This window comes from Mandrillus leucophaeus, unplaced genomic scaffold, assembly GCF_000951045.1.
Source record: "Mandrillus leucophaeus isolate KB7577 unplaced genomic scaffold, Mleu.le_1.0 Scaffold935, whole genome shotgun sequence".
NCBI classification, from domain to species: Eukaryota; Metazoa; Chordata; class Mammalia; order Primates; family Cercopithecidae; genus Mandrillus; species Mandrillus leucophaeus.
Window position 1 is genome coordinate 494,033 of NW_012110197.1, and position 13,956 is coordinate 507,988.

At 45.1% G+C, this 13,956-nt stretch overlaps 1 protein-coding gene across 1 annotated transcript in view; it reads right to left on the reverse strand.

Annotated features, from left to right (window-relative positions):
* Positions 1-13,956, reverse strand: part of BFSP2 (beaded filament structural protein 2, phakinin) — a 68,553-nt gene that overhangs the window by 22,353 nt on the left and 32,244 nt on the right. The window contains exons 2-4 of the mRNA XM_011970228.1: positions 6,204-6,286; positions 4,987-5,143; positions 3,252-3,413 (exon numbers count right to left, since the gene is read on the reverse strand). Coding sequence (XP_011825618.1) covers positions 3,252-3,413; positions 4,987-5,143; positions 6,204-6,286 — 402 coding nt within the window. The remainder of the gene's footprint in view (positions 1-3,251; positions 3,414-4,986; positions 5,144-6,203; positions 6,287-13,956) is intronic.

Genomic DNA, 13,956 nt, shown 5'->3' on the forward strand with positions numbered 1-13,956 from the left:
GTCTTTTTCCCTGAGAGTTTCTCTGAAGCCTTTGGAAGTCCACTCTGATAGCAGATGGCAGAAGACTGTTGGGAGATGGTATTAACATCTCAGCTCCCTCGCCTTTCCCCTCTCCCGTATTCTATACCATTTCTCACAATTCTTCTTGGTTTACACATCAGTGTCCCACAGTGGTAACTGGTTTGATTATGCATTCTTTGTTGGTTTCCTTCTTTGCTTCTCCTCTACTGGTATTTTGTTGGTTTTTAACTCTCCAATTTCCAAGTAAACTACCTTAACTCCAATATTTGTTTCGGGATCTGCTTCTGAAGGAACCTAAACTAAGATATAAATTAATCATGTTAATTAATTTTCAGCCTCTCTGGCCTAATGAAATGCATGCTTGCATTTTCTTTACAAAAGATTTTGAAAGCTGTGTGTGTTAAGCCATTTCACATTTATGCTTTGCCGCCAAGAAACCGACAAGAGATGCTCACGATGGGCAAATGTCAGCCCCCGAGGGCACAACTGCAACTGACAAAACTATTTATTGGAGGAATTCTGGCTGTCAGTTCAGATCTCTGTTGATGATCAGAGGAATTCACTCATTCTGCAAATATTTTCTGAGCTCTGCCTCTCTGTAAGAGGCCCAGGCAGCATTGGCCAAGCTAAAACAAATACTGTCTGTTTTCTCTGAGACGTAGCTTTCAGATTACTCTATTAAAAAAAACACTAATGAATCTGTTCAGAATTAATGTTTGAGTTACTGTTGGGCTAGTGATGATTCTCCAAGGGGTGAGGAGGAGATAATAATGACCTTTTTTTTTTTTCTTTTTTAAACTATGAAGGATTTATTTCTGATAATTATAATGGTCTGTCCTTTCCCAAAGAAACAGTCACCACAGTGTGGTGCACATCCCAGGAGGACTGGCACAGAAGCAAAGTTTGCAAACTGCTAGACCTCTGAGGTTTAGCTTTGGGAGCAGAGCCAGGGGAGAAATGATGCAGCCCAATGCAGAGATAAGGTCCCTGGACCAAGAACAGGAGAGCTGAACTATGGAGCTCTCAACCAGCCGTGTGATCTCGGGAAGTCACCTGCACTCTCTGGGTCGCAGTTTCCTCACCCCTAAAATTAGGGACTGGGATCAGATGGTCTCTAGGACCATTAATGATCTGTTATCAGTCATGAGTCTGGTAAAAAAGGCCATGGACCCAAGGCAAATCTATGGCTTCACTTTACCTCTGTGTTGCTCCACTTCTCATCAGGTTGGGTGGGGTGAGGGGAAGTCGTTTTTTGAATAACTAGGCACTATTTGCCCTAAAAAGTGTTGTAGTGACCTGGCTCAAGGATTGGTGGTTAGAAAGAAAGGAAGCTACTGAGACGGGGTAGGAGTTGGAGAAATGGGTGAGTGAAAGGATGTTTTCCAGGCTGGAGAACATTTGGGGGTTCCAGAATTGATGAAGACCCTGCTGGAAAGCTTGCTGTTGATACTTGGGGGATAGAGGGAGTATGGTGGGAGGAAGCACAGAAAAGGCTCTCTCATTTTTCTTTTCATAGCTTTTTATAATTCTTATGGTTCTCAAATCTGGCTGCATATTAGAATCATTCAGAGGGCTTTAAAAATCACAAAGTCCCTCTCCTCCTTCTGATTTAATTGGTCTGGGATGGCAAGTTTTGAAAATGCTCTGAAATAATTCAGCTGCATAGCCAGGATCAGGAACTACTAAATGGTAACCAAGAGCTCAGACACAGCGTTTGCCTTCACCCAGACATCTACCTTATTTTCTCTACCTTTTCACATTTTCCTTCCTCTTCACTTTTCATCCTCTGTCTCAAGATTACAAAGTCAGAAACAGGTGGGAGACGGAGAAGGGAAGAACAAATCCTATGCATCCTATTTTCTGGTTAATTCCTGTATTATTTATGAGGTTTAATAAAAGTTGTTTTTCTTCCATGAATATAATGTATACTATTTAGCAAAAACTTGAGAAATACTCAAAAACAAAAAAGAAAAAACATCTCAAAGTGTCAGACTGATCCATCACTCAAAGGCAACTACTGCTAATCCCATTTTAGTCTTTTCTTTCTAAAATTTTTTTCTCAATGCCTAGTTTCTTTGTTTGAATGCTTTACCCTGTTGTATATACCAGGAAGTGGCAAACTGCAGTCCACAGGCCAAATCCATCTCACCTCTTATTTTTGTAAATAAAGTTTTATTGGAACATTGTTATGCTCATTTGCTACCTATTGGGTACAGCTGCTTTCACACTGCAGTGGCAGAGCTGAGGAATTGCAACAGAGACCATCTGACCCATGAAGCCTGAAATATTTACTGTCTGGTCCTTTACAGAAAATATTTTTAGGCTTCTGGCATATACCATCCTGTACTCTCATTTTCTCCTCATTGTACCTTATATTATGAGCATGTTCCTATTTTATAAATGCTTCATAAGCATTATTTCTAATAACTGCCTGATATTTTACGGCACACAGGTAGGTTGTGGCTTACACTTTCTTCTATTAGTACATGTGTATGTTTTTTCACTCTCACAATGCTTCAGTGAGTATATTTGGACATAGATGATTTGTTTTTTCAATTATTCCTTTTTTTTTTTTTTTTTTGAGACAGAGTCTCACTCTGTTGCCCAGGCTGGAATGCAGTGGCCCAATCTCGGCTCACTGCAAGCTCCGCCTCCCAGGTTCATGCCGTTCTCCTGCCTCAGCCTCCCGAGTAGCTGGGACTACAGGCGCCCGCCACCACGCCTGGCTAATTTTTTGTATTTTTAGTAGAGACAGGGTTTCACCGTGTTAGCCAGGATGGCCTCGATCTCCTGACCTCGTGATCCACCTGCCTCAGCCTCCCAAAGTGCTGGGATTACAGGCGTGAGCCACCACGCCCGGCCTCAATTATTCTTTTGGGATTGTATTCAGATTATTCAGTTGGTAGCTAGAGGCATTTTGACACTCCTCCCGGTACATATTACTACATTTCTTATTCAAAGGCAGTGCGCTAGTTTGTGCTTTTCAGTAATACAGTAGAGAAACTACTTCTCCACGTGCTTGCCAGCATTATTAGCATTTTAAACATTTTCTACTTTTAGATAGGTAAACAAAAAGCTATTATTTTAATTTTCGTTTCTCCTGTTTCTAATGCGGTTGAACTTGTTACTAAACCATTGTTATTTCTTCTTCTGCACATTGACCAGTTTTCAGCTCAGCGTGGCCTCCTTCTGCGCAGGGCACAGTGGAGGATGCTGGTCTTGCGTCTCACCTTAGCTTGGAGCAGGGCTCCTGCCTCCACTCGGTTCTTTTCAACATCTCTCTCCCACTGAATTCTGATCATCTCAAGGATGTCATCCAGACCAGTGCCAATGGGCACATCCATGTGTTCCAGCTCACACCCTGCCAACTGTTTATGCAGCACCTTCACATCCTGAAAACGACAAGATACATCTTAGGTGAGTTACAGGGGGAGATAAATGGCATAGAACTCTGGTCAGCGAAAACCAGCTCTGTGGGCAATTCTCTCGTCATTCCACAACTGCCAGACACAGACTTCACAGAGACTGGGAAAGTCCCTGACCTTCTTCCCCGCATAAGTGTAATTTCTCTTTTCCCAAGGATGCATTTCTCTTTCTTTCTTTCTTTCCTTCCTTCCTTCCTTCCTTCCTTCCTTCTTTCTTTTCTCTTTCTTTCTTTTCTCTTTCTTTCTTTCTCTCCCTCCCTCCCTTTTCTTTTCTTTCTTTCCTTCTCTTTCTTTCTTTTTCTTTCTTTCTTTTCTTTCTTTCTCTTTCTCTTTCTCTCTCCCTCTCTCCCTCCCTCCCTCTTTTTCTCTTTCTTTCTCTCTCTCTCTTTCTTTCTTCTCTCTTTCTTTTGACAGGGTCTCACTCTGTCACCCAGGTTGGAGTGCAGTGACATGATCTCAGCTCATTGCAGCCTCCACCTCTTGGGCTCAAACAATCCTCCTACCTCAACCTCCTGAGTAGCTGAGACTACAGGCACGGCACACACCACCACGCTCGGCTAATTTTTGTGTTTTTAGTGGATACAGGGTTTCACCATGTTGCCCAGGCTGGTCTTGAACTCCTGGGCTCAAGTGATCCACCTGCCTTGGCCTCTCAAAGAGCTGGGATTACAGGCTTGAGCCACCATGCCCAGCACCAAGGATGCATTTCTTAGGTTGGTCTCCCCAAGCCCAGGCCCAAAGCAGAAATAAAAATAAATAAACAAACAAAAACAAAGTAAGCAACAACAGCAAAGCGAATTTAGGCATAAAGTCAGACAAGGTAGAAAGAGACTTAAAAGATAACTTGGCATCTCTAAAGGGTTACTGTTGGAGAGTAGTCTTAAATCACTGAGCTAAGAACAAGAAGAAATGGGCTTGCAGTTGCTGGTTAGCTTGAGTTGGACTCAAGAAAGAACTTCCCAATGTGAGCATTGTTAAGTGGGTTTTGACTCTTCCAACTTGACGCAGCCTAAATCTCGGATCAGACAATAATATGCGTGAGGTGGTTTGGAATCACTGAAGTCTTGCAGGGAACTAGACCCCATAACTGTTGGAGGTCCTCTTCAGTTCTGTCATTCAATGATCTGACCCAATTTTGTTAATGAGTAGATGTCAACCACAGCTTGGATCTACCCTCAGAGTTATTTTGTTTGTATAATACAGTGTTAAAAACAAAAAACAAAACCTGACATAGAATGTATTGAGGGGGGTTGCTCCCTCTAATTTAACCCAAGTTCCCTCATTTGCTAGTGCCAAGACCGGCTGCCTTCCCCTGTTTCTGCACCACACTGGTTCCTGAAGCTATTTGAGTCTGAGACTGCTGGGGAAATCTGACGCACTAGAAGGATCTGAAAGTATTTTACAGGCATGTTCCCTGCAGTCCTGGGCACGCAATGCGGAGAGTCAGAGATGAGCTACTGTGGCCTTGTTCTGAAGCACAGGCAGACAGATGTGCACTTCTGGTCTTGTGGCCAACCCAGCAACCCCAGCCCCTTCCTACCTCTTCATAGTTTCTTGATAGAGAGCCAAGTTCTTCTTTCAGACTTTCTATTTGACTCTCCAGGTCCATTTTAGTCAAATTAGCTTCATCAATGACTTTATACAGAGAATTAATTTCCTCTTCTGCCGCCTTTCGAAATGGCAGCTCATTTTCATATCTGCAGATAAAGGAACTTAATCAGCATAACTGGGTAGCCCAAAAGGAAAAGAATAGGATTATAAATGTTACCAACAGGCCAATTATGTGATGGTTAGACAATGAATGGTACAAGTCACTGTTTCAATAGATTTGAGGGCACTGTTAGTGCAATTGTCATACATTGATTTATTAAAATGAAGGCAATTGCAGCCAACTTCTGATAACCTGGCTTCACGGGCTACCAGCCTCATGGGAGTGTTGAAGCACAGAGCTCCAGGGAAATCTCAGGAGTTCAGATCCAGGTTAGGGGATCCGGCATCTTCATCGCTATCCTGATGGTCCTCCTTTTCAACCAAGGATCCTTTAACAAACATTACCGACAACCTGCTAAGCACCAGGCTGGGGACCCAAAGCACCCATGTTAAAAGTGTCCATCTGCAGGACAGTGGCTGCCAATCCAGATGCCTTCAGGGACTGAGTGGGAGGTGAAGCGGAGCATGTTCTCAAGCCTGGATGCACATTAAGTCATCTGGTGAGTCTAAAACTGCTGAAGCCTGGACCCCACCCCTGGGGACTCTGATTTGATTAGTCTATAGCTTGTGCACTGCACTGACGTTTTTTCGTGCCTGGGTAATTCTGATCTGCAGCCAGGATTGAGAATCATTACTCTAAACTAGTAGTTCTCAAGGTATTTGAGTCCCAGGACCAGCAGGATCAGCATCCCTGGGAACTTGCTAGGAATATAAATTTGGGGCCCCTCTCCAGACCCATTAAATCAGAAACTCAACAGGGTGGGGCGCAGCAATCTGTGTTTTCTGTATGGCCCCTGGGTGATTCTGAGCATTCCAGAGTTTGAGAACCCTGCTCTAAACCAACTGACAGTGGGCACAATCTTTGAGCCCTTGGGGCCTAGTTTGTGTCTACAAGGAGGGGTGTGAGCCAGATAATCATGGTGCTGTTATCCTGCCAGCCTCCCCTGAGGTAGAAGGTGGATGATGCAGGCTCCAGAACAGCATTATCCACACTGCCCAGGAGCCTAGGGATGTGGAGGGACTGTTCCCTCTGCTGTAAGGCATTACCTCTCTTTAAAGTCATCTGCTCCCGCCTGGATAGTTTCTGTCTGTAGCATGAGCCGGGCATTTTCCAAGACTGCCTCGCCTACCTAGAGCGATCACAGACACCAAAGGAGACAAAGTCACTGACAGCATCAAGATCACTCACCACCATGACTTGTCTTAGGCACAGAGGCTCTGGGGGACCTCAGAGAACCTTTCTTACAGCAAATATTTGTGGAATTAAGGTGTCCCTCTCTTTGGGACAATGGTCAAGGTGGTGGGATATAAATAATAAGGTATAAAATCTGGATATGTTCTAAGAGTTTTCAGAGTGGGGTTTTTGGCATAAAAAGACTATTCGAAGGCAGACTTGTTCACAGCCTCTGTCACAGAGACGAGCTTTCATATCTCCAGGGCAGGGTCTGGCTCCTTAGATGAAGTTTCACTGGCTTTGCCTAGCAGCTCTTAAAATTTCTGGTCATGGATGCCTTTGGAAGGCTGGTGAAAGCTCTAGATGAGTGCTGAGAGAGCTTCCTGTGATGGTGGAAATGCTCTGTGTCTGCACTGTCCAGCACGGTGGCCACCCGTGGCTACTGTATTGGGCAGCGTGGCTCTAGAGTTTTGTCTCCCCCAAAATGTACACATCAACATAAACATTGTGCATATAATTTAGGGGTTCATGGAGCCTTGAGGAGTGGTTTTTCAAACTTGAATCCCTAAGCCTCTCAGGATTTCCCACAGGTAGGGATTGGGGGATGTCCTGCCTTCAACCTGAGAAACTCCTTTATGTATATATACATGGTGAGCTGAAGGCTCTGATAGGGGAAGCCCGTGGGGTGGAGCCAAGTCCCAGCTATGGGAAGAAAGTAACTGTGCTCTCCCTTTGCTCCAGTGTGACTGTCTTATTTTGTTTCATTTCATTGAATTTCTTTTTTCTTTCTTTCTTTTTTTTGTTTTTTTTGAGACAGTGTCTTCTTGCTTTGTTGCCCAGGCTGGAGTGCAGTGGTGCAATATCTGCTCACTGCAAGCTCCGCCTCCCAGGTTCAAGCAATTCTCATGCCTCAGCCTCCTGAGTAGCTGGGATTACAGGCATGTGCCACTGCGCCCGGCTAATTTTTGTATTTTTAATAGAGACAGGGTTTCACCATGTTGGCCAGGCTGGTCTCGAACTCCTGACCTCAAATGATCCACCCACCTCAGCCTCCCAGAGTGCTGAGGTTACAGGTGTGAGCCACCACACCCTGCCATTTTCATTGAATTTTCCACTAGCAAAGCTAATCTTTTCTGTTCCAGCCTGGCCCTGGGGCACACTGGGGAGCAGGCAGACTAGGGTCTCTCCCTTTCCTAGTTCTTAATCACTCCTGTCTCTCACCTCTGGTGCCTGGAGTTCTCCTTCTGGTTGATAAAGAATTTGCAACTCATTCACATTTAAGTATCAAAGGACTAATAATGACTTAAAATAGCGATTTATATCCTTCTTTTAAGGTAATAATTCCCACCCTCAAAAATTACAGCTCATAGAAGACCCATATATATGTACAGTTGTCCTTTGGTATCTGTGGGGGCTTGGTTCCAGTGCCCCATGGATGCTCAAGTCCCTTATATAAAATGATGTAGTATTTGCATATAACCTACACACATACCCTTCCATATACTTTAAATCATCTCACGATTACTTGTGATACCCAATACAATGGAAATGCTATGTACATAGTTGTTATTTACTATGTTATTTAGAAAATAATGACAAGAAAAAAAGCCCACATGTTCAGTATAAATGCAGTCATCTATTTTTTAAAAAACATTTTGATCCACAGTTGGTTGAATTCATGCATGTGGAACCCATGGATGTGAAGGACCAACTGTACTTTGCACCAGTGGTTCTCAGTGTGGGCCCTGGACCAGCGGCAGCAGCATCACCTGGGAACTTGTGAGAAATGCACATTTCAGCCCCTGTTTCAGATGGACCTATCAGAATCTCTGGAGGTGGGTCCTAACAATTTGCGTCTCAGCAAACTTTCCAGGGGCTTACGATGTATACTCAACCTTGCGAACCCTGGTTTCACGTGGCCCTGCCCCCAGGCCTGCTCAGGCTGCCTCCCTGCTGCACCTGGAATCCCTCTGTGCCTTTGCACCTGCTGCCTCCATGGAGAACAATTTGTTTCACTGCCTCCCCCGTCCCAGCCCTCACTGTCTGAGAAAGCCTGCTCCGGTATAATGCTCATTTCAAACACGGCTTCCCCACGGAGCTTTTCTATTTCTTTACTCATTGATTCTTGCCTTAATTTCTTCAGCACATAATTACTGTTTATGCCAGGCTCTGTCCTGTTTGTTGAGAAACCAGCAGCTATTGTAGGAGATGAGGTTAAAAAGGTAGACAAGACCAGATCATAGAGGGAAGGCCTTGGACAAAATGGAAAGGAGTTGAGATTTCCTGGGAAGCCTTTGACAGGGTTTAAGCAGGGTACAGAAGTGATCTGTGTACTAAGCGGAACCTCTGACTACTGTGGGAAGGGAGGATTGGAGGAGGATTGGAGGAGGCAGGAGAAGATGCCAAAGGACCAGTCGGGAGGCTCTTGCAATGGTCCAGGGAGCCCATCTTATTAATGACGGTGGCCTTGATGAATGATGTAATCATAGGATTGGTGGAGAAAGGTGGACTGGTTTAAGATGCATTTGGGGGATAGAACAGTTGGTTCTTGGTGGTGCAGTAGTTGTGGGGAGAGTGAGGGAAAACAATCGGGGTGACCCCTCCGTTGCATCCTGAGCCGTCGAGAGCATGGTGGGGCCTTTGCTGATTCTCTTCCTCCCTGCTTGGCTGGTTCCTGCATCAGAGTCACAGCCCACCCCTGTGGCACATTACCCCTCTCTTACCACATTTCGTATAAACACTTTGTAGACAATGATAGTGTTTTCTTATTCTGGAACCTGGCTCCTCCATTCACTCGCATGGGCCAATTGCTTAGAGTAAGTCACTCTAAGATTTGGTTTCTGCCCCCATAAAATGAAGATAATAATACTCCCCTCCCCCTGGGAGAATGAAATGAGCCAAGGTGTGTGAGACTCAATGTATGTGTGACTCAGCAGACTGCCTGGCACAGAGTAAGTATTGCATGAATTGTAGCCATTATCATCATTGTTACTTGTCTTTGTACAAAGCAGTTGTTCAATGAATGTCGAATGAATTTGATGGGTTTGTGCAGTCTGGCACTGATCCCGCTTTACTTTTCTGAATATGCACAGGCAGTTGAATGAAGACTTCCATCTAGTGGCTTGATACATATATATATATATATTTTTTTTTTTTTCTTTTGTTTTTCCTGTCCATAGTCATTTGAAAAGTCCTAGTCATTTGTACTATGATGGTGAGGACTTTATCCCTTTCTATAATACTACTCCTGTTTTCATTGTGGATGTAGTTATTAAAATAAATGAGCTGGTGGTGGTGGATGAGAGATTCGACCATCATCGTGTTAAAGAAAAGGCAAAGACAAGCAGCGTTTTAAAAAAGGTTGTCATTTGGGTCCAAGGGTACAATTAATGGTTTGTTTGGAGTTAAAGATATTGGCATCCTGGCAGCCAGAGCTGCAGGCATGGGGAGGAGGTGGGTAAGACTGGGCTCCTGGGAAATTAAACTCAGCTGGTGCAGTGGCAAGATGCAAGATTCCCTTGGAAACCCTTCTCACATTTATTTGACTTTCAAGTTTAGGATGGATGTTCAGCATAACTTGCTTCTAGCAATAAAGGAATGAGAAATAATTCTCAGTCCCTAGCACCCCAGTGATACTGCTCCTAATAACAAGGCACAGGCCACTGCATTACCAAGCCCGGCAGATGCTTCTCTGCACTCATCTCGATCTGCCGCTTGCATTTGTCACAGATGTACTTTCCTGACTCAGCTTCCATGACACCACTCTCTCTGGGCTTCCTCCTACTTCATTGACCATTCTTTCTCATTTTTCTCTGCTTCGCCAGGTTTTTCGTCCTTATCTGACCTCTAAATGTTAAAGTTTTTCAGGATTGGGTCTTGGTGCTTCTTTTTTTTTTAATCACTAAGTGGTCTGATCTGTCCACATAGATTTAAATGGTATTGTATGTGCTAATGATTTCACATTTAAATGTCTATCTCAGAACTTTCTGCTCAGCTCCAGACTTGCATACTCACCCTGTCTTTGAGGTCTTCACTTGGCTATTTCTCAGACATCTCAAATTTAACATGTCTCCAAATGAAAATCTAGATAATTTCGGCCGGGCACGGTGGCTCACACCTGGAATCCCAGCACTTTGGGAGGCTGAGGTGGGTGGATCACCTGAGGTCAGTTGTTCAAGACCAGCCTGGCCAACATGGTGAAACCCCTGTCTCTACTAAAAATACAAAAAAGTAGCCAGGCGTGGTGGCATGCACCTGTAATTCCAGCTACTTGGCAGGCTGAGGCAGGACAATCGCTTGAACCCAGGAGGCGGAGGTAGCAGTGAGCTGAGATCGTGCCACTGCACTCCAGCCTGGGCCACAAGAGCGAAAACCCATCCAAAAAAGAAAGAAAGAAAGAAAGAAAGAAAGAAAATCTAGATAGTTTCCCCTCTGATCTTCCCTTTTCCCACTGATCCTTGATCCTCTTCATCTCAGTAAACAACCCCAATGTCTACCTGGAAACCAAGGGGTCATCTTGATCTCTCACTTTCTGTCGTTTCCACATCTCATTTATTCTGAGTCTAGTCAATTCTACCCCCACAATGTATCTCAAATCCGTTTACTTCTCTCTACCTCTCTTGACATCACCCCAGTGCAAGTCACCATCATGCTGTCCTATCCCATTCATTGTAATATCCTTCCAAATCCCTGATCTCTCCTCCAATGCATTCTACATCTGCTTCCAGAGTGGGCTTTTTAAACTCATATCATGTCACTCTGATTAAACTAAATTAAAACTCTTCAGAGGGGCTAGGTGTGGTGGTTCATGCCTGTAATCCCAGCACTTTGGGAGGACAAGGGGGGTGGATTGCTTGAGCCTAGGAGCTTGAGACCAGCCTGGGCAACATAGCAAAATCCTAGCTCTCAAAAAACAACAACAACAACAAAACAACAACAACAACAAACAGAATTTATCCAGGTGTCGTGATGTGCACCCACAGTCCCAGCTACTTGGGAGACTGATGTGGGAGGATCTCTTGAGGCCAGCAGGTCGAGGCTGCAGCCTGAGAGACAGAGTGAAAGCGAAAGCCTGTCTCAGAACAAAAACAACACACAAAACAAAACAAAACGCTTTAGAATTGTCTCTTATACTTGGAGTAAAACCCAATCTTCTGAAGTGGCCTTCAAGGCCCTGCATGCTTGTCACTCTTCCATCGCTCCCAAGGCTCCCGCCATGTGGGTCTTGGTCTTTCTGGACCATACCAGTTCCTTTTCTGCTCAAGGCCCTAGCACTCGCCGACTCCTCTGCCTGGCCCACTCCTCCCCTCCTCTTTGCATGAATAGCTCCCTCGTTCTGGTCACCTGACTGCAAGCAGTGCTTCCCTTTACTCAGCCCCTTTCTGCTTGTTAGTTTTCTTTAAAACACTTACCACAGCTTGTATTATCAACGTTATGGTTTTTAAATTATTTTCTCTGTATTTTCTGCTAAAATAGAACCTCCTCGAGGTCAGGCACTGCCTTTTTGTCCTGTTTGCTGTTCCATCCCTAGCACAGTGTCTGGCACAGCGGGTATTAGTTGAATTAATGAACCCAGCAGTAGCGCTGCCTCTTTATGGAGAACCCAAGCAGGGAAGACCCAGTGCCTACTCTCAGGGAACAGCCAGGTTCTTACCCAGTTCCAACCTGAGAATCACCTTAAACATCTCTCCCTTCCGCATTTCCCAAGTCAAAAACCATCAATTCCCCATGTAGATGTGCCCAAATCCATTCCCACTCCATTATCCAGCTTGTTTCAAGTCCTAATCATCTCTTTTCTGGTTTAACCTGATAGTTGTTACCCAGGGACAAAACCTAAGAAGCCCACGCACAGTGAGTTAAGATTGCATCTGAGGCCAGGTGCAGTGGCTCACGCCCGTGGCTCACGGGGATTACAAAGTGTAATCCCAGCACTGTGGGAGGCCCTGACAGATGGATCACCTGAGGTCAGGAGTTCGAGACCAGCCTGGCCAACATGGTAAAACCCTGTCTCTACTAAAAATACAAAAATTAGCCCAGCATGGTGGTGCATGTCTGTAATCTCAGCTACTCAGGAGGCTGAGGCAGGAGAATTGCTTGAACCCACCGCCTCCTTTCCCCACCGCGGGGGAGGAGGAGGTTGCAGTGAGCCGAGATGGCGCCATTGCACTCTAGTTTGTGCAACAAGAGCAAAACTCCATCAAAAAAAAAGATTGCATCTGAAAGTGAACTTAAGGGGAAATGTCAACAAGTAATGGAGAAGTCCAGCCATCTCTTGAGACAGTTCACCCCCAAGCACAGTCACAGCCATTGGGTGTCCAAGGAGAATGAGCGACATCTGAGGGCTAAGGTTGAATTTCACTCTGGAAGCCACAATACACTTCTGAGCCTGTATTGCAAATGAACGCTGACTTCATCAGACTCTGCTCTGGCTGGAATGTCTAAAGGAATGTCATTGTAGAGGGGCCAGATGAGCATGCAGTGAGAAGCTAGAACTGGTGGCCAGGGTTTATTTGCCATTATTGGGCAAACAGGATCACCTTGGCCACTAGAAGTTGCCCTCTGTCATGCTGAGCACAAAGTTCTTTAGGCTACTCTTTCCCTGGAAGCCTCTCTGTCCCTCCAAGTTCTGGTTCTGGACCCACCTAGACTTCCACCTCCAGCAACCTCAGAAATCCGAGGGCTTGCTTTGGATAGTAGGCACGCGTGCTGGTCACTAAAGAGGTTTAACTCCTACCATATATAGGGTTTAGCCTCTACCACTTATAACACAGTCCTGGGTGTTTATGTCAGATGAGTTTGTTGTGAGACAGCCCTTTAGGGCTTAATTTTCTCCAGATGCCCCAACAAAATTGAATTTTGAGCCCCAGGCACATCTAGATACAGTGATTCTGAGGGGCTCTATTTAGACAGCCAGCATCTCCTGCTGATACGGTTTGGCTGTGTCCCCACCCAAATCTCGTCTTGAATTGTAGCTCCCATAATCCCCACGTGTTGTGGGAGGGATCTGGTGGGAGGTAATTGAATCACGGGGGTAGGTTTTCCTATGCTATTCTCATGATAGTAAGATAGTCTCACGAGAGCTGATGGCTCTATAAAGGGAAGCTCCCCTGCACACGGTCTCTTGCCTGCCACATGTAAGATGTGCCTTTGCTCCTCCTTCACCTTCTGCCATGATTGTGAGGCCTCCTCAGCCATGGGGAACTGTGAGTTCATTAAACCTCTTTTCTTTATGAATTACCCAGTCTCAGATATTTCCTCATAGCAGTATGAAAATGAACTTACACATCCTCTGTGATATTGCTCGCGTGCTCTCTTTCTCTCTGTCTCTCTCTCTGCTTTCTAACCTCCCACCCTCCCCCTTTCTACTGGAATGAACTTACTCAGATGCAGATTGGAACTCACGTTTTATTTGAAGGTGTGCTCGGGAATGAACCCTGCCATGTCCCCTTGTCCTGTGAAGTCTGTAGCCTGGGGCACAATTTGGACCTTGCTCTTCAGTCTAGTTTTATTTTTCCCTCACTCCCCAACCATGAACCGAGGTATTTTTCTGAACAGACTCAGGCCTTTCCAGCTTCCAGACCTTGACTCCTGCTGCTACCTCTGCATGTCACGGCAGACTGCCTCATA